This window comes from Scatophagus argus, chromosome 15 (genome assembly GCF_020382885.2).
Source record: "Scatophagus argus isolate fScaArg1 chromosome 15, fScaArg1.pri, whole genome shotgun sequence".
Lineage (NCBI taxonomy): Eukaryota > Metazoa > Chordata > Actinopteri > Scatophagidae > Scatophagus > Scatophagus argus.
Window position 1 is genome coordinate 16,787,814 of NC_058507.1, and position 20,813 is coordinate 16,808,626.

At 41.3% G+C, this 20,813-nt stretch overlaps 1 protein-coding gene across 11 annotated transcripts in view; it reads right to left on the minus strand.

Moving 5' to 3' along the window:
- The window catches only part of kiaa1109 (KIAA1109 ortholog), a 64,020-nt gene that overhangs the window by 12,960 nt on the left and 30,247 nt on the right, over positions 1–20,813 (minus strand). For 2 of the 11 annotated variants that reach the window (XM_046411979.1, XM_046411977.1), the window contains exons 46-74: positions 19,546–19,730; positions 19,151–19,326; positions 18,437–19,031; positions 17,403–17,601; positions 16,422–16,685; positions 16,123–16,216; positions 14,056–14,262; positions 13,290–13,525; positions 12,740–12,984; positions 12,549–12,654; positions 11,945–12,042; positions 11,566–11,754; positions 11,269–11,437; positions 10,679–10,890; positions 9,770–9,853; positions 8,605–8,803; positions 7,633–7,692; positions 7,232–7,458; positions 6,261–6,437; positions 5,557–5,687; positions 5,333–5,456; positions 4,799–4,911; positions 4,163–4,253; positions 3,806–3,865; positions 1,760–2,034; positions 1,375–1,590; positions 902–1,082; positions 612–801; positions 115–276 (exon numbers count right to left, since the gene is read on the minus strand). In XM_046411979.1, coding sequence (XP_046267935.1) covers positions 115–276; positions 612–801; positions 902–1,082; positions 1,375–1,590; positions 1,760–2,034; positions 3,806–3,865; positions 4,163–4,253; positions 4,799–4,911; positions 5,333–5,456; positions 5,557–5,687; positions 6,261–6,437; positions 7,232–7,458; positions 7,633–7,692; positions 8,605–8,803; positions 9,770–9,853; positions 10,679–10,890; positions 11,269–11,437; positions 11,566–11,754; positions 11,945–12,042; positions 12,549–12,654; positions 12,740–12,984; positions 13,290–13,525; positions 14,056–14,262; positions 16,123–16,216; positions 16,422–16,685; positions 17,403–17,601; positions 18,437–19,031; positions 19,151–19,326; positions 19,546–19,730 — 5,265 coding nt within the window. Of the gene's footprint in view, positions 1–114; positions 277–611; positions 802–901; positions 1,083–1,374; positions 1,591–1,759; positions 2,035–3,805; positions 3,866–4,162; positions 4,254–4,798; positions 4,912–5,332; positions 5,457–5,556; positions 5,688–6,260; positions 6,438–7,231; positions 7,459–7,632; positions 7,693–8,604; positions 8,804–9,769; positions 9,854–10,678; positions 10,891–11,268; positions 11,438–11,565; positions 11,755–11,944; positions 12,043–12,548; positions 12,655–12,739; positions 12,985–13,289; positions 13,526–14,055; positions 14,263–14,967; positions 15,019–16,122; positions 16,217–16,421; positions 16,686–17,402; positions 17,602–18,436; positions 19,032–19,150; positions 19,327–19,545; positions 19,731–20,813 lie in introns of all 11 variants that reach the window. The other 9 variants (XM_046411988.1, XM_046411983.1, XM_046411982.1 and 6 more) reach the window with 9 other exon arrangements.

Below are 20,813 nucleotides of genomic sequence, written 5' to 3' on the forward strand. Positions count from 1 at the left end.
GAACACATCAACACAAAGAAAGAGTTCACTATGAAGATAGACCCACAAGAAGATGATTACCATGTATGTCTAAAGACAAGGTCTTTAAAGATCATATCAGTGCAACAAACAAACCTGCATAATTCCTTTCCACTGGAGTGATAGGAATGGTCTCCAGTGCTTTTTCCAGGAAGTCCAGCAGACACGGGCTAATGACCATTTCCTCTGGCAGAGTCTGGAGAGCCACCCAGGCATACAGCTTGGCCGTCTTTACTCCTCCGCTGCCCTTACCTTTGGCTGCAAAGACACATGGAAATTGAAGTTCCCTGTGGCCTGGACTGTCGACAACATTTCTGAAAATTAGTTTCTTTTAATCTTTTTTTATTTCTTTAATCTTTTTTTTTTCTTTAAATTTTCTTTGGTGTCTTCTCCTCTGTGGTACACATTAATATGCATGAGCCCAGCTGATCTCTGGATTCAAGCTTTAAAATAAAGCATGAAATCACATGCATTTGATTCGGTGGGTCCACTTGTGGATGTACATCATCAGCTCGGAAAGGTGTGCCACACTAGTGTCACTGATTACACATGGTGGTAGGGCATGCAATTGAAAACGAGGGAATGCTCAGTACCTGATGGAACAGGTGGGGGCGGGGGAGGTAGGAGCGAGTTAGTCTTGCTTTGGACAGCATTGGGAGGGTTGGGAGGGCCGCTATCTTTCATACCATACAGCTTGGATTCTTTGGAGAGAGTGCGGGGGAGGGAGGATCCACGCGAGGCGTTGGGTGACTCCGTCTTCAGTGTCTTGGAGTTGTAGTGCAACTGGGAGGGTGGGGGAAGAAAAAGAACTTATAGCCATTTAAAGCGCACAAAAAAACAGAAGAAAGTTGTGGACGATTCCGCTGCAGATGGAGACGCTGACCTTAACATCCACTCCTGGAATGTAGAAGACAGTGGTCTCCATGTCATTGGATTTGGTCTGCAGGGAGGAGGGACATTTCTTGCCAGCTAGGAGATGGGTGGTGGAGGTGTAGGTGGGCTGCAGTTTCTTCCTTTTCGGGGGAGACTCCTGGTCCAGACTCCTCAGGCTGCGCTCACAGCTCCTACAATACCCACAGCGAGAGGAGTCCTGTCATATGAAGATGATCTGCCTATTCCTGACAATGTTCAGTTAGCTGAATATGGAAAGTTACATTTTTTTTCTTTCCACTGAGGACAAGCTACGGCATAAAAGTTTCACCTGGTAAATCATTTTGTAGTGTAGAGTTTGATTTGACTCTTTATGAGATGCTGTTGTTAAAAAAGATTCACAACTGGAAATGTGAGTCAGACTTGATATAAAATTTTGTTCCCTTTACACAGTTATCAGAATAGGAAATGTGCCTTTCATCGTACCTCCTGAGGGAAATGTCCTCATGCTCTGGTTGCTGAGTGGTGGGGTGAAGGACACACTTCCCACTGTCGATCTCCACACGGATATCCAGCTCAAAGTCAATGTTTCTTTCAGTCGTCGGGCCGCTGAAGCTACGGCCAGCAGGTGTGCTCGGCCAGCGTTCGCTGAACAGCTGACTCACGGCAGAAAACCCAGAGGGCTTCCTGTGAGATGCTTGGCTGAGGAGAAGGAAGAAAAGGGCCATTTAGTGAATGCTGAAAAATAAATCAAATCATACATTATTTATAATAATGAAAACAAATCACAAAAGAAAGGCTTAATGGCATTTTCTTTCATTTGACATTGATCACAAAAATGCCTGAGCAGGCAAACAAAACAGTGACTCACAAAGGCCTGCGGTAGCTCAATGGTCTCTCGCGTTCAAACTCGTCCTCCTTCTCGGAGTCTTCGGAGGAGGAAGAGGACAGATCATCGCGCCTCATGTCATCGTGCTGGAAGGAAGGTATGGGTGAGAAGACAGCAGGGGTGACAGGGGCACTGAGAGCCGAGTGCTGGCCCTCGATAACGGATGGAGAATGAAGATGAGAGTGATGATGAGGATGGGATGGCTCATCAATGGTGACGGACAACAGGTCCACCTCTGTCTCTGTCTCCTCAGGAAACTTCAGAGAAGGACAGAGAAACAAACTCACACAAGGGGACAGTTTTCATGTCTTCATGAAGTTATTCCTACTTAAAAACAGGATGTCTTTAGTAGGAATCCTAACTTTGAAGGAGATAGTGTCCTGTTGATTGGACCATGATGATTAAGGTACTTTCTTTACTTACGGTGTTAGTCTTTGGTCAAATACTGACATCCAAACAGAAACCAATGTCCAATGACAGAACACTACCAGCCTACAACTGCTCTCAGAGCAGCTGAGAGTTCATGCACTTTTTATGAGGAGGAATCAAAGTGAGACGATGTGAGACAAGGAAGAAGATGAAGAGGATGGGACACCTTGTCAGAGGAAAAGGTGAAATGCACTTTCAATAGGATGATGATGGAAAAACACCCAAGTCTACCATCCTTACAGACAGTTGGAAAAAAAAAAATCCAACAGTCAGCTGTTCCAACAGGTCCAACAGACAGGTACTGACAGAGTCTGACTGCTGCTAGATGTCATAAAAAGTGTTGAAAAAGTTTGCTAACAGCATCCAAATATCTGACAGATCTGTTCCAGGGGCACCTCAGCGACATTTGTCCGACAATTTTTAACATTTCGCTGACCATCTGAAAGCCTGTTCTTGTTAGTTGACAATCTAATGACAGACATGCAAGTGTATTATTAAGTCAGCAGCCAGGTGGGTGGTAAAGGACAAATGACCACAGAAGGATTAAAGTGAAGTAAACTTAGTTATTGAGCCTCAGGTAGAGTCAGTCTGGGTCTGTCATCATTCAAGAGTTAATACTGAAGGCGTTGTGTCATGTAAAAGATTTCACTATTCAAGCAGGCAAATACAACTGCAGATAGATTCATCAACATTCAAATAAACACAAAAAAGCCTTCAAAGATAACTTACAGGAGTTACCTGGAACAAACCTGACTAAAAACCTCTACACTGTTTTTTTAACAATTTGTGCCACTAGCCAAATATGATCTGTTGAGGTTATATGGTAACTACTGCACAGCAAAAATTAAAAAGCTTTGCATGATCTAAGAAGGTGATGCTGCTTAAGTCTTCAGACTTTCAAGGCTAGAAAAACTCAAAATGTCAATGAGGTGGGGGCTTGAAGGGTCACATTTGTCAATGAGTTCATCATGAAGTTTCTCCTTCAAGGTAATTACACCCAGTAGTTGCCAATAAGCTTTAAAGGTGGACTGATGTCCATGTATGATCTTAGCCTAAGCTGAATTGGATCTGGATGTTGTCAGGTGTGAGAGAGGAATCACTGCTGTAACAACAGCGGCTCAGCAAACCATGCATAGTTGTTAGAAATTAGTTAATATATTAAAGTTGAAGAAAAGTTGATTGGATTTTTATGCAACTTCAAGGCAGGATGAGCATGTGTGAGTACAAAATGAATTTAGCAGCAATCCAAACAAAAATTTGTATTTACAGGAGACTCTGTGCAAGTCTATATGTACTTTTTTTTTCTTTTTACCTGGACTCAAGACTCACAAGAGCAAGAGCAAGAGCAACAAAAAAAATCAATTTGGTGCCACATACTGTTTCATCACATAAATCACTGTGTAATTAGGTACACAGAGAAGGATTAAAGTAAGTTATCATGTTATTGGTGTATTTGTGTATACAGCATCCTGTTTTGATTTTGCATGTTCAAAGTGTTATCAGTACTGCAAAGATAAATCACAGAGGAGAAGAGGGATGTATTTGTTGGTGTTGGTTAATTGTTTTAATTCGTTAAACTGATTCTTTTGAATCGTATACCTTGAACACCTCTCCTGGACTGACAGGCGCAAATGCAGAGTCCAAGGCCTGATTATTTATCTTCAATTGAACAAAAGAGTATCCCATGACCACATGACATCATGTCACAATATCATATGAATATAAACTTCACATAGTATGAAGAATAATTAAAGTGACAAACATAGAAATGGAGGATGAGATGACGATTTTCTAACTGACAACACAAGGCACAAATCTAAGAAAACCTACTTTGCCATCAGCCAAGTTACTGGTTTTTGAAAAGTGCAAACAAATCTGTACAAAGCTAAAATATGTTAATGAGTTACTGCTCGTTGTTTTATCAGCAATTGAAATATTTAGGAGCGTTTAAGTTACCGTGTCCTGGATGCTGAAGGTGACCCTGGGTCCAGGAGAGGATGCATCCACACGCACATCTGGTAAATCATCCATATCCCATATTCTGGAACTGTAAACACATTGAAGTGATATAAACAAACTGCACAAGATGCATAAATACCCTGATTGTTAGTTTCAGGAAATACTGTAACAGAAAACTTCTTCATCAAAGCACAAATTGTTACTTCTCTGACTTCTGGTTATTTTTACTCATTTATTCTGCTGCAGGGTTCATGTATTTCCATTGCTAAAGGTCTTACAGTGTGTCAACTGTTTTAATATCATTACTACATTCATTTTCAGATTTCTGCATAATTACTATAAATAAATGGGACAAATTACTACTTTCTCTCCATCATCGTACATCATGGTACATTGTAATTTGTGAGTCACTCCTGCTCACAGGAAGGTTAAATAGACAGATAGATATACTTTATTGATCCCCGGCTGGGAAATGTGTTTTAACAAACATAAAGCGTCAACAGCAGTATGAGTCAGGGGTTACTTGGTCTTGTTTGTTTGCAGTTAATGCTGAATGAAGCACTCTTTACAGTGTAATTTTCGTAATAATATGATACCAGGAAAAGTGGATTCTCCTGCCCTCGGTTTCTTTACCTCTGTCTGTCCATCCTTTTCAGAGGGGGTCGGCCTGCTGCTGCAGAGATGCTTTTGGAGCGGTTGTAGCTTGGCTTGTAGCCAAGGCCCCACTTATCTTTTAGAGAGGCGGCCTGAAGAAGAACAAACACAAACTCAGAAACAGGTTTCAGAAATAGTCCGAATGTTATCATCACTTTCTAGATTTTGGTTGTTGTAAACCATATCTTGTACTGGTGTCTGGATCTTAAGAAAACAACTGAGCTAAATTAAGCTGCAGCTCAGCTCACGTCCCCTCCTGAAGCCCTGTGTCCACCGAAGACCATCACTGCAATACTGATTTTTAAAGTGCAACTGCTTCAGTTATTGTTTTTAACTGTTTTAATTCTGAGGTCTTTTTAGAGGAGGAGACTTTTATGAAAAAGCTCCTGGTAAAAACTTCCTCAACAATAAACAATGAATCATAACCTAAAAACTATCTTCACCCAGCTGGACATTACTTGTGAAAAACACAGTAAATTGCTTGGTGGGGAAGGTAAACAGTTAAGCATTCACCCTCATGCTGGAGCGACGGAGTTTCTTCCGGACATCTCTCCTGATGTCATTGACAGCTACAGATTCCAGCTGCTGATAGCGCTGGATCTCCTGGTTGATGGTGCCTTCACTGGCTCCTAATTTCCTGTGGTAACAAAAAGAGGATTTTTAACAGGATAGCAATGATATAACTGACATTTCTCACCAGAACCATTCAGAATCACCAAAAACAGAATCAGTCTCACTTGAGGTCGTCGATGACCTTGGCCTGTTCGTTCAGCTCTCGGATGTCTACCACCCTCTTAGTGAACTTCCTCCCACGAGCATCAATCACTTGGTTCCCCATCACAATCTGCCTTCTGGGGTCAATGGTCTCCTGTTGGTTCAAAGCAATGATACACACCCAAACACATTTACCTGGCAATAAAATGAAACAAAACTGTTGATTAAACCCAAAAACCATATTTTTCTGAAAACTTTCCACCAGGCAGCCTCTGCAAATGAGAACGCATCCTTCCCAATCCGTTTTGATAGTTATGATTCAGTTAGAAATTATAGTTCCATCCACACACCAGATATCATAAAACAGCAAAAAAAAAAAAAAAAAACACAGCACAGGAAACGACACCGCCACCACCACCACCACCACCACCACTAAAGTAGAAAAAGAAAAAAAAAATAAAGCCCTATTGCCACAGGGTATTGTGTAACACAATTTAGTTCATTTCACCCATCATTGAAGCTTAATGAGGGGGGCAGTGAAAGCAAATGCTAAGCGACACTGTTCTCTTTTATCATGCCATTTAGTTAATTCATTAGGTAGCATTGCTCAGCATTTTGGAATCCACAGCACTAATCTGATAACTACAGGTGACTGAGATGTAACGCCACCGTGCAAGTGATTTTTGTCAGCCCAGAGAAGAGTTTAATTCTGTGGGTGGCTACATACACAAGCCCAGGAGAGAGGTCTTTGGGCCCTGGCACCGCCTGCTTGGGGGCGAGGCGATGCACAGTTTAAGTAGTCAGCTGGGACAGACACACTCTGAGGCCTGGGGCTGAAGCCCAGGATGTGGTTTACCAGACGCCTCTTTAAAGTCAGCCGAGGGCTGAACTGGTTCTCTGGACTCTGTAAACAACGGCAGGGAGAGATGGGTGGAGAGGTGGAAGAATGGACAACTCCAATCAGAAATTACCTGCTGAAGCTTTTCAGGTAAGCCAGGTAGGAATTATTCATATGTACTCAAGAGATGTTAAAGGAACAGTTCAACATTTTTGGAAATATGCTTATTAGCTTTCTTGCACAAAGTAACATTAGAAGATACATACCACTCTCATTCCCATCTTAAATATGAAGCTACAATGAGCTTAGCACAAAGACAAAAGGTCTGAAGCTCCAAAGATAACAACATCTGCTTACAAACAAACAAACACCTTTGACCTATGCACAAAAACAACAATCTGCTGTTTTACGTGTGGTCATGTGCAGTGACATTATGGAATCTTGCTGTCACACCCCTTTTAGAGGTGCTGGTAGGTGAAGGTTCTTATCTTCAGACTAATATTTAATAGATGTATATGAAAGTGATATTGATCTCCCAATCTAACTGCCAGCAAAAAAACAAATAAGCTAATTTCCCAAAATGTCTTATATTCCTTTAACTGGTACTGCTTTTGTTCTGTTTCTCTTTTCATAACTTCCAATATAAAGAATCTGAATTGCCAACTTTGTGAGAACTTCCTGATGGAGGTAAAAAAACATTTGATCTACTGTTGACATCATATTTTTCTTGACCTTACAAAGTGTCATCACAACTAATTTTAAAGTAATATTTATATAAAAGAACTTGCCACATCTAGCTGTTTTTCAGAGTGTGCGTCATTTATATGACAGTCTGAATAAAATCTGGCTGCCTGACTGACCATGTGGATGGTGGGTGACATGCTGTCGGTTTCGTCCTCGTCTGAAAGGTCCGCCATGTTGACAGAATTCAGGTCAGCGATGTCATCGATGTCCTCCTCTCCTGTCAGTGACGTCAGTGTGTTACCCAGCGCATTGAGGCGCTTGCCAATATTGGGATCCATGTGTACATCAATACCACACATTTTCCAAAGCACATTCAGAGTCCAAGTACCAGCACTACTGCTCTCTGTTTTTGAGGAGGAGGAGAAGGAAACCAGGAGAGAAAGGGAAGAAATAACAGCAGAAGATGTGGATGAAATTAAAGCAATATAACATTTTCAGACAGCTGTCTCATGCTTATTGTGCAGCTATATGCTGCAATCCATATTTTATGAATCAGAGCTTAGTTAAAAGAACTTGCCTGCAGAGGGTTGTCCTGTAGTCCTAGAACATACTTCATATGTACCATCAGGGACTACACCTATACACAGAACATAGAGGCAACAGCCAGTCAATAATTCAGAGGAGCTGTGTGCATGGAAAGTCACATTAGAACTCAATGAACTGAACTGAATTCAGCTCAGTTAAGAGGTAACTTGTAAAATGTGGCCAGGGTTGCCTCGACTGCAACCTCAGATCACGGGAAGGGGTCATTGAAGGCAGCAGGGCTCAGCTCAACAGCGCGCGAACACAGCTGGACACCAGGCTGGGTGAGGACAAAGCCTCAGAGGGGGTCACAAGTGATTTACAGGGTTCAGATGAGGACTACGGGAGAAAACGATTTTCTCATCTTACACTGCGAATTGAGAACCGAGGATTTTATAGTTTTATTTTGCTTTTGTCTCATTAACAAGGCAATTAAGCTTATCTTTGTTTAGTAACAGAGAGAAACTTGAATTCAGAAGGGGTATATCTGTATTTTTTTGTTCATGAAGGAAAATAAGCATGAATATTTCATTTGCTTACATTAAGTGAATTTGTTTTGTTTACTTGCTAGACTAAACGCTAAGAGAACTTGTGAAGCTTAGCAAACTTTCCACTCATCACCCAACTGAAACTACAAGGGGCTTCAAGTGGTATTATACGATGAGACAGGTCGGTCTAGATGGTTATTATGCTAACCTCAGTCAGTATCTCTGCAACACAATACATGGATGTCTTTGATAAATTGTTAACATTGTGGTTTCTTCAGATTCTGCTGATTCGGCACTTGGTTCAAAATCTGTAAGCTATGTTTCTTGATCAGATATGAGAGTCAGTTTTTTAAAAACGCCACTTGCAACACTATATATTTCTTGTTTCTTGAAATACATTTTTCAATACTGAAGAAAAATGAACCATACTTCTGACAAAATTCACACAAAAAAAGTACACAGAAGAATGCGTCACTCACAAGCATTCATGACCAGATCCCCTCGGACTTCAGGCTTCCAGTCGTCCCAGGAGGTCTCAAAGCCCTCGGCGAAGCGAATGCAGAAATTCTTGAAGTGGCCTTTGCTTACCAGGGACTCAGAGGAGCAGGCGGTAATCAGTGTGCTCTCAATGGTCAGGACGAGAGCTGAGCCAGTGTCAAAATCTATGCTGTGGTTGGCCTGGCAGAGGGGCAGGGAGAGGGGTTACCCAGACCTCAATTAAGGGTGAAGTGTGTTGGAAAAAGAACCCACTTACATAGGTTTGGAAAAGAGTCGGCTGGTAACTTTTCATACTACTGGTACTGTAGTACTGTATATTCACGTTATCAGCTAGGTAACATTATGATTAATGCAGCCATTTTCATATGATTTAAAAAAAAATACAAAGAAAATGTTATTTTTTGAAAAATAATTCAGCTTTCTGCTAATAGTCTGCACATGACAGACTATCAGTAATGCAGTAAATACAGCTATGATATGCTGGGATATGTTACCAAGCTTTTCAGTTTGTTAGATGGTGTTTCATTGCAGGATTTTTTTTTATTTATTTAAAATGCCCATATTACCTGAATTTCTGGATTAACTCTGAATTTGTCCTAACATATGGGTATGATCATCATTCCTGTCATAATTGGAAGTGAGTATGTTCACTGCTTAAATAAATAATTATCTATTATTCTGACATCAAAATCAGATAATAAGTTTAGGGGTGATTGCAGCAGAAATCCAGGTAATTTCCAAAGGCTCACATGCTTTGTAGACAGAGGCTGCCATGTGCACCACCGTGCCATTACATCTAGAACTGTGTATGAGATGTCGCAATTTCATGGCAGTATATGAAAGCATAGCCTGAAAATGTCCTTGTTTCCATTTTAGCAACAAATAAGAAAAATTCTGGACACCAACTGGCATAACCTCTAGAGATTACACACCCCAAACACCTCAGACACCAGCTCAAACTTCATTAGTTGTTATGCCAGCTTTGAAGGGGAAAATCTGATAGTTACAAACCGGTGTGACCTGCCATTTTTCATCAAAAGGGTACTTGTGATGCAGTGTACGTTATGTCATGGAAGAACATTGATAACAGTTAGTCATAGTCCCACAACAAGCCATCACAAGAGATGTAATAAATTTGTAGGTTACTTTTCGTGGATTTTTATGCCGGCCAACTGTTGTGCTGGCCCCAGCTTCAGAGTTGATGCCCTCCGTAAGTGGTACTTGTCCTCTCTATGGAAATAAGTGTGACATAACAGCTGGTATATGTTGTCTCAATGGACATATGGGAAGAATAACAAGACAACCTTTAATTTATGTGAAATGTTCCCCTAAAAGTATCTAGAAGTGTTGGAGTGGTCATATAAGTCATGCCAAAAAATAAAATAAATAAAATTTGAAATGCTAACTGGTAATTCTGAATTGTTTTTCATACAAAACTGTATTTAAAAATGATATGTGCATTACATTCATATGGTGCACTACTAGTGTGCCTCTCCTGGATGGATTTATCACCAAACAAAAATTTTGTAGGGAAAAAAAACAAATATAAATATTGTTATTGTTCATTTGCATGTACATATGTTGTCGTAGCACGTCAACATATGCTTGCATTAAAAGAGCACATTAGAGAGCCTGTGAAGGTGTGTGATGAAGCAGATTAACGGACAGTCTCCACTAGTGGACAACCACTAACAATTTATGAAGGCCAACAACTAATAACAAAATTTATTTCCGACGAACTGTTCTTGAATAAAAATAAGAATAAGAATGCTATTGCGTTTTTTAGGCTAATAATAAACATCATCGTGAACCATGGTATTTTACTGCCAATCAAACAAGATTAAAGTTGTGAGAGGTTTCAGGTAATTTCTTTCATCTCTCTGGTCACATAATTTGCGTTACACATGACATTACATGAGTAAGTGTGAATATATTAGCTGAATGACCTTGAAACCAACAGCAGCTACAATATATAAACTAGGGACATCTAGTTTTACTGTTATGGTTCTACAATATTGACTTAGGACAATCATAAAAGCAAGCACAGAAGATTACCTGGGAGGTGTTGGTGATGGGTAGGCAGATGCCCAAGTCATTGACTGTCAGCTGCAGGAAAAGGGTGCTGAAGGCCTGGGCTGAGGTCTGCTGGATGCCTGGCAGCTTGTCCACCACTTCTTTGGTGGCCATGTGGATGTCTTTATTGAGGGCCAAGCGCTGCTCATTCCAGTTGTCATATGCTGCCTTGTAATTCAGCCAGAAGAGCACAGCTGTAGGAGGAGTATGAGCAAGTAAGAAAGAACTTAATATGAATTCGTAAATGTGAAGAGAATAAGAAAGAATGTATACAGAGCTTGATGGCTGAATTCTGCGGAAACTAGGTGCAATGCACTCATAAGTTCCTTGCTGTGGTGATGAAGAATTAAGTTCACGGGAAATAACAAAAGTTAAATTGATGTTGATTTCTCTCTCTTGTAGTTTAACAAAAGATAATTGTTTCAGATTTTTTTTTTATTCCAATGACCTTGAAGGATCAGGATTAACAATGATGACACAGACAGAAGTTAAACCAACAATGCTGATGCTTTAATCGATTTGAAAATCTGAAACTTGATATTGGATGTGATGTGAAGAAAAAGAAACTGAACCTCTGTCAAATGCCACCGGCTGGGCGAATACAATTGGCCTGTTGAGCGTGATGAGGACAGCCTCCTTGTCGGAGGAGCCACTGATCTCCTCCTGCAGGGCGTTCCGCAGACCAATCCGAGTTCGGAAGTATGCCACCTGGTGAAAGTCTGAGCCAGCTTCTTCATACACCTGTAAAGTGAGGGGTGATAGGGTGTCAGACAGTGAAGTACTATGATCAACTCCAAAAGGACAAACCTTATTAAAAATGTGTGCTTCATTTTGAAACTTACTAAGAGAAAACTGTATTTTGCTCGTACCTGGTGCTTGACGATCTGTCCGAGAGCCAGGTTGAGATCCACTTGACATTTGCCGAACAGTTTAAGGTAACTGCTGCTGCCGCCAGGTTGAGCCTTGCATTGGATCCTATTGGATAGCTCCAGCTCGATAAGGCCTGTCTCAAAGCGCACAGCTCGCATAGAGGGAGTGGTGGCTGTCATCTGGATTCCCTGTGAGCAGGAAAAATGGCATTCAGAAAATTCTCCAAACTTAACCGACGCTCAAAAATCCAAAAAACCCCTAGGGAGAAATCCTTCACGGGCTTTAATGTATGAAACGACACAAAGTCTGGAGCAGAAATCGTCACCACTGGGTCTCATGTTTGGATTTCTATGTTAAAATATCATGAACATGAGATACCTTGAACATGAGGCTCAGAGAATAAAGCAGGATTTTTGGCTTGTCTGCATCTGTTGAGGTGTCGTGCTCATTCCACAGTGGGATTGGCTGTTCTCCTCCTGCATGAACACAAAGTATACAAGTTAATATGGCAGGGTTAATGTGTGTAAGATAACAGATATGTTGTCTCTGTGTGCGAATGCGTATACTTGTACAACTACATTTACAGACTCCTTCCTGATGTGATTAGTTAAACCATTCTCATTATTCTTTTTCCCAAGTTCTCTCTTTGTTGGGCAATTACATCGATCAATCTTAGTGAATTAAACAAATCACTATCAACATGTTGTGAAATTGAACATGACTAGATGTGAGTCAATGCCGTGGGCATTGTTTTGTGCAGAAAATGACTCAATCTGTAGCTATAGGCTACAGAATACTGTGGGGAACAGCCAGCTGTTTAAGATTAAATTAACTTTATTGATCTGAGAGAAAAACTGGCCCTTTACAACAGCTAAGAAAAAGAATTTAGCTTTCTACGGGTTCAACACACGTGTGTAAAATAGATCCTGCAATTTGTACTAAGTTTGCACATAAAAGTGCGTCTGGGCATTTGGTCCTGTACCTGAGACCTTCTGGATGACCTCATTGACCTCCTTCATGAAAACCTTTTGCAGGAAGACCAAGTGGTTGAGCAGGTCTGTGGTCAGGTTGTGCTCAAATGAACCAATCTGCAAGTCAGAGGGGACATGTTAAAATCACCAGTGGCTGCTCCGTTAATCCATCATGGCGGCAAATGTGTCAGAAGCCTCTTACCTCAGCTACGCAGCGCAGGTAGTTGCCTTGGAGGTAGTTCCCAGGCTTTGCCAGGAAGTCGTCAGGTGCCCAGCCCTGGTCTGAGTGGCTCTCGTGGTCCTCCATGATGTATTCTCCTGACATGGTGACGGGAGGCAGGGTGAGACTAGCTGATGGCGGCATGGTGGACATGTCCACTGGGGACACCTTTGACTGGAAGCAAAGCTTGTGATTTGGCAACTCAAAGGTGAAACTGGTTTGTGCCCCTAAATGTGGAAAGAGGGAAGAAAAAATTATTATTTTATTTTTGTGATTATTATTATGACCTTTTCTTTATCTTGGGATTGCAGTGACATCAACTCCAGATGCACAGGATCATTTCTTTCATTCTATTTTTAATAAACACATAATAAATAATACAAAGCCTATTCAATAGCTATGAGGAAAGCATCAGATGTGAAATCTGTCTTTTCACACAGTATAGGCAAGAGTGATCTTTTAAGGAAAAAAGTTTAATAAGTATAATAAGTAAATAAGTTTACATGATCATCAAATCTTCTCTCACACACACCTGTCATGCCATGGCTCTTCATTCGGCCCATTTTGTACTCCGCTTTCAGTGAGGGCAACAGGGCAGCCCCGATGGTAATACCATCCATCATGGCGCTAAACTTCAGGACAATGGGCTTCTTCTCCAGGCCTTCGGGAAGCTGAGGGAACTCATTGGCTTCTACAGGGGTCTGATTGATGCTGGATGCTTTGTCAGACGGTTGTGGCGTGGGGGTGTCCTCCCTATTGGGAGGTTGCCTGTAAGGGGGAAAAAAAACAAAAAAAACAAAAGCATTATAGGCACTGTTGCTATGTTAATGACTGGACTGGACTTAAACTTGTTGAGAAGATGCAATTCACAGCGTTGAACAATTCTGATTTAGTTATGCATGTATGGGTTATTATGCAGAGCTTTGGAGATACTGGCTCATATTCCTGTGAACATCAAATTATAGTTGTTTAATATCCACAGCACACCTACGACTCTCCAAATACATTAAGATATTTCAGAATATTACCATGGAAACAGTCCACACGCAGGCTTTGAAAGCAGTTAACTGGCAACAGTGTGGATATACTGAAGTTACTTGTTACTTATGTAGATGAAAGATTTCTTATGAGGATTTTAATAAGTCCAGATTAAAATCTGATGGTGTCAGCAGTTGAATCATGAATTAATTTAGGATTCTAAATAAAATGTACAGCAGTTTAGAGTCTCATTGTTTTTATAAGCTATAAATGAGACTTTGCACAAAAAAAGTGGAGATGGAGAGCTGAAGTGGACATACACATTGGAGGGCTGGCGGATGAGGTCAGAGATTTGCTTGGAGAGCTGGTGAGAGCTGCGGACCATCATGCTGTGCAAAGTAGCTGGGTGTTGGGGGATGTTAATCATGATGGCCCCCACTTTGAAGACGGCCGCATTGTTGGTTTTCAGCCCTCGCTGGGCACTGTACAGGGCCTGCGACTTGGCGATGTTGCATTTGACCACCGTTCTGAAACAAAAGGATCAACGGGAATGAGCAGCGGGACTGAAATTTGCTTCTCTCATTGAGGTGATGTGGACATTTGCATGAATGTGAAACTTTATGGACACTTAAAGGACAGGGAAACACCATGCAGATTCACTTTTCTGGGCACAGGTGAGCAATTGTAACAGTGAAACATGTTCCACTATGAATGAATAAGATAATGATTTGTACACTATTACAGACAAATATAAGGTCTCTTATGCAGAAAACATTTTGTAATCCTGACTCCTGTGTCAAATAAAACATTTTCTGCATTCTTAGATAAAATATGAATGTCCTACTCTGTCTCCTGTGTGTAAAATATATATAGCGTAAGTATACATGTTGAAATATCAGACCGATTAAAAGATATTTCAATATCTTGTCAGACTGTAAAGACTGAAAGAACAGTTGAGACCTATAAGAATGAGACAAATAACTTGAAAAATAAAACCAGCCAACTTTTTGCGTTCATAAAGTCAACAGTACTGGCAACTTAGGTTTATGTAACCGGTGAAAGTGGCTTCATACACAAAACAGTTAAGATCTAAACAAGGACGTCCTGAGATACTGTACTGAATACTGAAAATACACATGGGTAACAGGAGACTCAGACAAATGAAGGATGTGCAGTTGGGGCAATTCTGATTTACTGATGCATGTGAGCCCTAAATGGTAGCGATAACATACAGAAACTCTTGTTTAGCTGTGCTGGTGGGAGATGTTGGGAAATCCTCCAGTCTATGCAAGTAGTTGGAAGAGAAAGACAAAGAATGTAAAAAAAGAACAGAAGAAAGTGTGAAACAGTTCTGAGACATTGTAAGGTGAAAACACAACTTTTCACAAGCAGGAACAAGAAAATGTCTCAAAATAACTACTCAGAATCTGCTAATATGGCAGACACCTCACTCAAAGTGTGACACATTGGAGCCTGTTGATGATCATCGTGTAATCAATGTTCTTTGTCTGCACACTGTGTTAATTTGAGGCCAGCAGGCGAGTAGCAAAATATGTGTTGCACTGCAATCATTCTTACTTACATGTGAATGTTGGGAAATTTTATACCTCATGGGTGCAGTTTAGAAAATAGCTCCAGTGTGAGAATATTTTCACAGTGGTTGCATTGGTTAAACAGAATGAGATGAAAAAAAAAAAAAAGCTTCTTATTGAAGCGGCAGAACTGAATCATAGCGGCGTGGAGATACATCAGCCTCTCTGAATGTATGTCTTCAACGCTTATAAACTGATTAGGGTGCTTATGCTTTGAGGAAATTGCTTGCTGTAAAAACAAAAACTGCTGTTAAAATTACTGGCCTGAAAATGAGCTCTGTAATTGTCCCTCGCAAGCGCTCTTTAGTTTAAACTTTTTTTCAAATGTACTGTACATTAAATCCAAGACAGACCAAAGTATTCTTCTTTGACTTCACTCATTATTTTGATATGACTAAGTATCTTAAAAAACAAAAAATAACATTTTTGGCAAAGCTGTAATACTGAGAGCAGAGGTGAGAAGTGCTATAGCTGTCAGACCACAGTTAAAATCAAAGAGTTGTTTTCTTATGCATCACAAAAATAAACAAATATCGAATGAAAATAACAAAATCATTACTTGGTTATGTATTTTAAAAAAGCCTTAGTCATTTCTTCAAATAGCAATCAACAAACCATCATACAGTTAGAATCAATACACTCTGATGTAATTCAAAGTATAATTACTCTTACTTTTTTAAAGAATTCCTTTCAGGATGAGACATGAAAGTCCTCATATTGAAGATGCTTATTTATTTACAATAATTGTTAAATCACTTCCCAGATTAGTAGAGGATGAAGAGAATTTGTACGTACTGGATGTCAGGTGTTATGCCCTCCAGCAGAACAATGTTCACTCCTCCTATGTGAGCAGATGCACACGTCTCTGTCATTTTCTGGTGCAGGATGTCTAAGGACACATGAAAGAAAAATTAAACCCAACAAGCTTTCAGCAAAAATTATATTTTGTGTATAAATACAGGAAAAGATCCCAAATGTCATGTCTAAAATTCAATTTATCCACCAAACACTGGCTAAGTGACTGTTGTCAGACCTTTCTCAACAAATTAAAATAAAAGATGAAAAGCTAATACAGCCAAAGAACTCGGCCTCACCTTTCATCTTTTCCTTCAGGGTGAAGCTTCCGTGGATCTTCTTTAGCTCAGCCTCCATGGTCAGCCCGCCGATATCGGCCTCCAGGTGGGTGCGGTTCACCATGCCGATGCCGAACACTATGAGGGTAACATGCTGGGGTTCTGAGCTCACAAGGCTCCGCCGGCGGCCGCCAGCACCCTGGGGCTTGTTAGGAGTGGCGGGTTCCTGCTGCTCGTTCTCAAAGATCACTTTACAGAGCGGCTCCGAGGGCCGCCGTCCACCTTCTGCAGAGACAAGGTGAAACAAAATGTTCAGTAAAACGCAAATCACAAGTCAACCGTTGTAGATGTGTGAAAAGACAGCAGATGTTTATATCTTAGTTGTGCAATATTATCAAAAACTGTATTATTACGATAATATAGTTAATACTAGGATTTTTCGTAATGACTAAGCATTATTTGTGAAGCGTGACTTTACTACACCATGATAGTCTTCTTCCTCAGCTGCAGGTTTAGTGGAATGATGTGTCCTCTTTCAAAAAAATGTAATGCAAAGTTTGAGACCCAAAGGAATTCATTCTTTCACTCCATTAGATTTCTGCTTAAACACTGTCCCATCAGTACAAGCTACTCTCATATTTAAACTCCCCGGGAAATGTAGGAGCAAAAGCAAAACAGCAGCAAAAGATAATATAAGGATAAACTGACTAGAAATTCATAAATAATACAAGTAGGAAAAACACATATGTATAGAATGTAAATGTACAGAAAGGTAACATACATATGGAGTCATGAGAAAAGCATAGGAAAACGTATTCTTAACTAATTTGACAGTCTGATGAATAAAGTCATTATAAAACAAAGACAAAATGAGAAAGGAAATCAAAACTCTACAGCAGTATCTTAAAAAATAAAACTGAAAATAAAATAGGAAAAGAAAAGCATGTGTGGGATAAAGGATGGATATTAGGAGCTGACTGAATGCTGGAAGCTGCATCCCACCTGACAGGCAGTTCTCTGGAGAGCTTTTCTCCAGGATTCCAGTGGGATCGGAGATGAGGGAGTAGAAGTTCAGCAGCTTGTACATGTTCTGCCAACATTCTGCCGATGGCTCGCTCTGCTCCGACACAGTGATGGAGTCAGAGTCGTCCATCTGGATGGCCATGTGGTCCGCCACGTCACGGGAGCCTTTTCTCGACACCTGAAGAGGAAATTAAACGATATTCCAAGTTAAGAAACAAACAGAACTGTCACAACATGCATCATGGGGCTGAAAGGTAAGGCAACAGTATGGGCCACTAATTTCTCTGTAATAATATAGCCTGTACATTGTCATGACAGTGACAGGCAATGAGATCTGTAAGACATTAACTTCCTGCACAGGAAAGTAACTTCATTATTTCTGTACAGAGAGATTTCTGTAAGCACTGGCCGAGATTAGAATTGTGTTCTGTCATGATTCCCCCTGATATATCCTCCATAAAAGTCCTCTGACCTCAGAAAATGCTTCTGCAGCTGGTGATAACCACAATACCAGACAGGATGATGTTTTTTAACAATTTAAGTTAAGTTTTGCCTGAAAACTCTGAACTTACCAGCAGCTGACACCGTGTTTAATGCTGCTTGAAATTCTTACTATCTACTGGCTCCCTCTAGAGTCTGTGTGTAGAAAATGACAGGTTCAGAGTGAATTTGGGGAGTTGACTGATTGAGAATTCAGGCAGGTATTGGCTGTTCCAAGCTATAGATTAAAAAGGAAGACTGAAATGGCCTGCTCTTGGCGTTCAACCTTGGAAATCTATGGGACCGCATCAAATGTAAAAACATAAATATTCAGAATGGGTTCCAAGTTTATTTCCTGTTTGCCAATATCAATATCTGACAGAAAACAAACTTGGACCCAGTTAGTGTGCTTATGCTGTCGAGGTTGAAAGTCCACACATTTCAGTATAAACATAAGCTGTTGCTCAGCAGTGCAATTTTCACATGAAATCACTTTTTTAAATGATGGCTCCTCCTGTCTATGTTGCTGTTACCTTAGAGGTACGTCGCTCTGAACGTCCGAGGGAGCTGCGTCCTCGAGGCTCCCTTCTCCCCAGCGTGTCCATGCCTGATGGAGGTCCATTAGGGGGTAAACCCCCAGTGACGGCTGCTCCTCCCACACCTGCTCCTCCCCCTCCAGAAATCCCTCTCTTGCTCTTCAGGGTTTGCGTTCCACTGCGTCCTGCTCCATTGAGGCTCCCTCGAGAGCTGCGGCTGAAGTCGGAGGACCTGAAATGGCGGTAAGGCCGGGCCTTGAAGGTGGGCGTCGGGGAGGCTGAGCCGGCGGTGTAGCGGCTCAGCTTAATGTCAGTCTGCGTTGCCTTGATGTCGTCAATCATGGTGCTAAACTGGTGGATGAGGCGCACCAGGGCCATGTCCACACGCTGGCTGATGGCCTGGCAGGCTGTGGTGAAATCGCAGTGGAATGTGTTGTAGTGACGGCGGTTGAGGTCGTGGAAAGAGAGTGGAGCTGCGGTGGGGCCTTGTGGAGCGCTCGTTGACTTTTCCATAACCACTGCATTTAAGCTGAATGTCTCAATCAACAGTGCTGGCTTAAACTCCAGCGGAGGGAGATTCACCATGCCTTGTCTACAGATGGAGGGAGGGACAAACAGAGGGTTACGCTTGCATTTAGCAGACATTTTGCACTTAGGTTTTCTAGTCCTAATCATTTTTTATTGTTTAACAGTCATATGATTTATGCTTACCTCTTGGATCTTTTGTTTTTCCGCTCTTTGGAGGTGTCAGAATCGACAATGTCCGCTCTGAGACACTCGAGGTTTCCAGAAAAAGACAGATGCTCCCCAAAATACATCTTGTAACTAAGAGGGGTGGTGTCTTGGGCCTGGATGCCAGTGTAGCTCAGCAAAGGCTTGAAAACAACCTGAGGGTGGAAAAGAGATTTCAAAGCACAAAATGAAGACAGGTTGTTTTGTAGCACTGATGTGGTAACTGAGCTATGATTCTTGCAGAAAAGAACTTCAGAGGCCCTATGGAATAAAGATAAAAATATCACTTCTTTGCTGCCTAGTGAAGATTTAGACTGAAAGTGCAATTATTGAATAAAACAATAGGGAAATGCAGAAAAATACATTCACAGCACCTGAGCATCAGCTAACTGAACAGCAGCCGGACACTGGTTCCCCTCCTCAATGTCAGCCATGTCATCCTGACTGGTACTATGCTGGGAGTGCTGGGAGTGGGTCCCATCCAGGGTGTTCTGGTCACTGGACAGCACTGTGTTGAAGTCTGACGCGGAGGGGATTGTGGGCAGGTTACACGTCCCACCTAAGAGGTTTGGGATACATGTAATATGAGACCAAGCAGATCCTGGAAAAATCCACTGACAACAACACTTGTGAGCACAGCGAGTGACTAGAGCGCTGTAGAATGAAGAATTTTACCAAGCCAGCTTGGCATGACAAAGACGTTAGAGTGAATTAAATGGAAGGCAACAGTCACACTACAGGGGGTGTTTTGCATAATTTGGAAGAGCCGCATTGCGTTCACTTCGTTTTTTTTGTAAGGAACTGCTAATTCGCTGCTCTGTCACGGACTACAATATGAGGCAAAACTCATCGTCTTGGGCACAAATCCAGCCTTTCACACATTAAAAACTGCATCCACACAGTCAGAAGTACTCAGTTAAACTGTGAGAGTGAGATGCATCTTTTCACTGATCCAAGTGGGTGATTCCAATTTATTAAACTACTACTGAGGGAGGATGAAACAAACAGAGTGCAGCTGCTCAGATGATAAGTGGAAGCACAGATGAACAGAGGGTGGGAGAGAGCAGTGCTGTGAGAGATGAACAAAATTTCAGCTCGCTTACGTGCTCTGCTTCTCACACAGTATTTGGCAGGAAGGCAACAGTGAGGAAACAACAACTTTATCTATTCATCACATTGGCACCACTGCAGGCCTGTGGCACACTTACAAGGGATTCCAAAGAGTCTAATAAGCTACCAAGCTCATTTTATATCTCTAAGCACATTTTTAAAATTCCCCTCCAGACATTTTAACATGCACATACAGTAAATTTCTCTATGTCACTCCATTGTCAGTGTATGTGTAGTGAAACAGAAAAACATAATATTTAATGACAGTTGCATCAGTGAGCTACGATCACAGAAGAATCCTATACAGGCTTTAACCAGGAGTGTAAAATTGTTGAATCGATTAGGTACATTCAAGTTGCTGCAATAAATCAGTTCCCTCCAGGATTTTCTGCAGGATAGATTGACACAGAGTTCTAGGTAACTATCAAACTAACTGAGGGCAGAGTGAGAACAAACTAACTCCTAGCTAGGTAATTAGTTCACCAACACCAGGAGCACAAGACCGAACAACAATCCCTGACCTCCTTCTGGA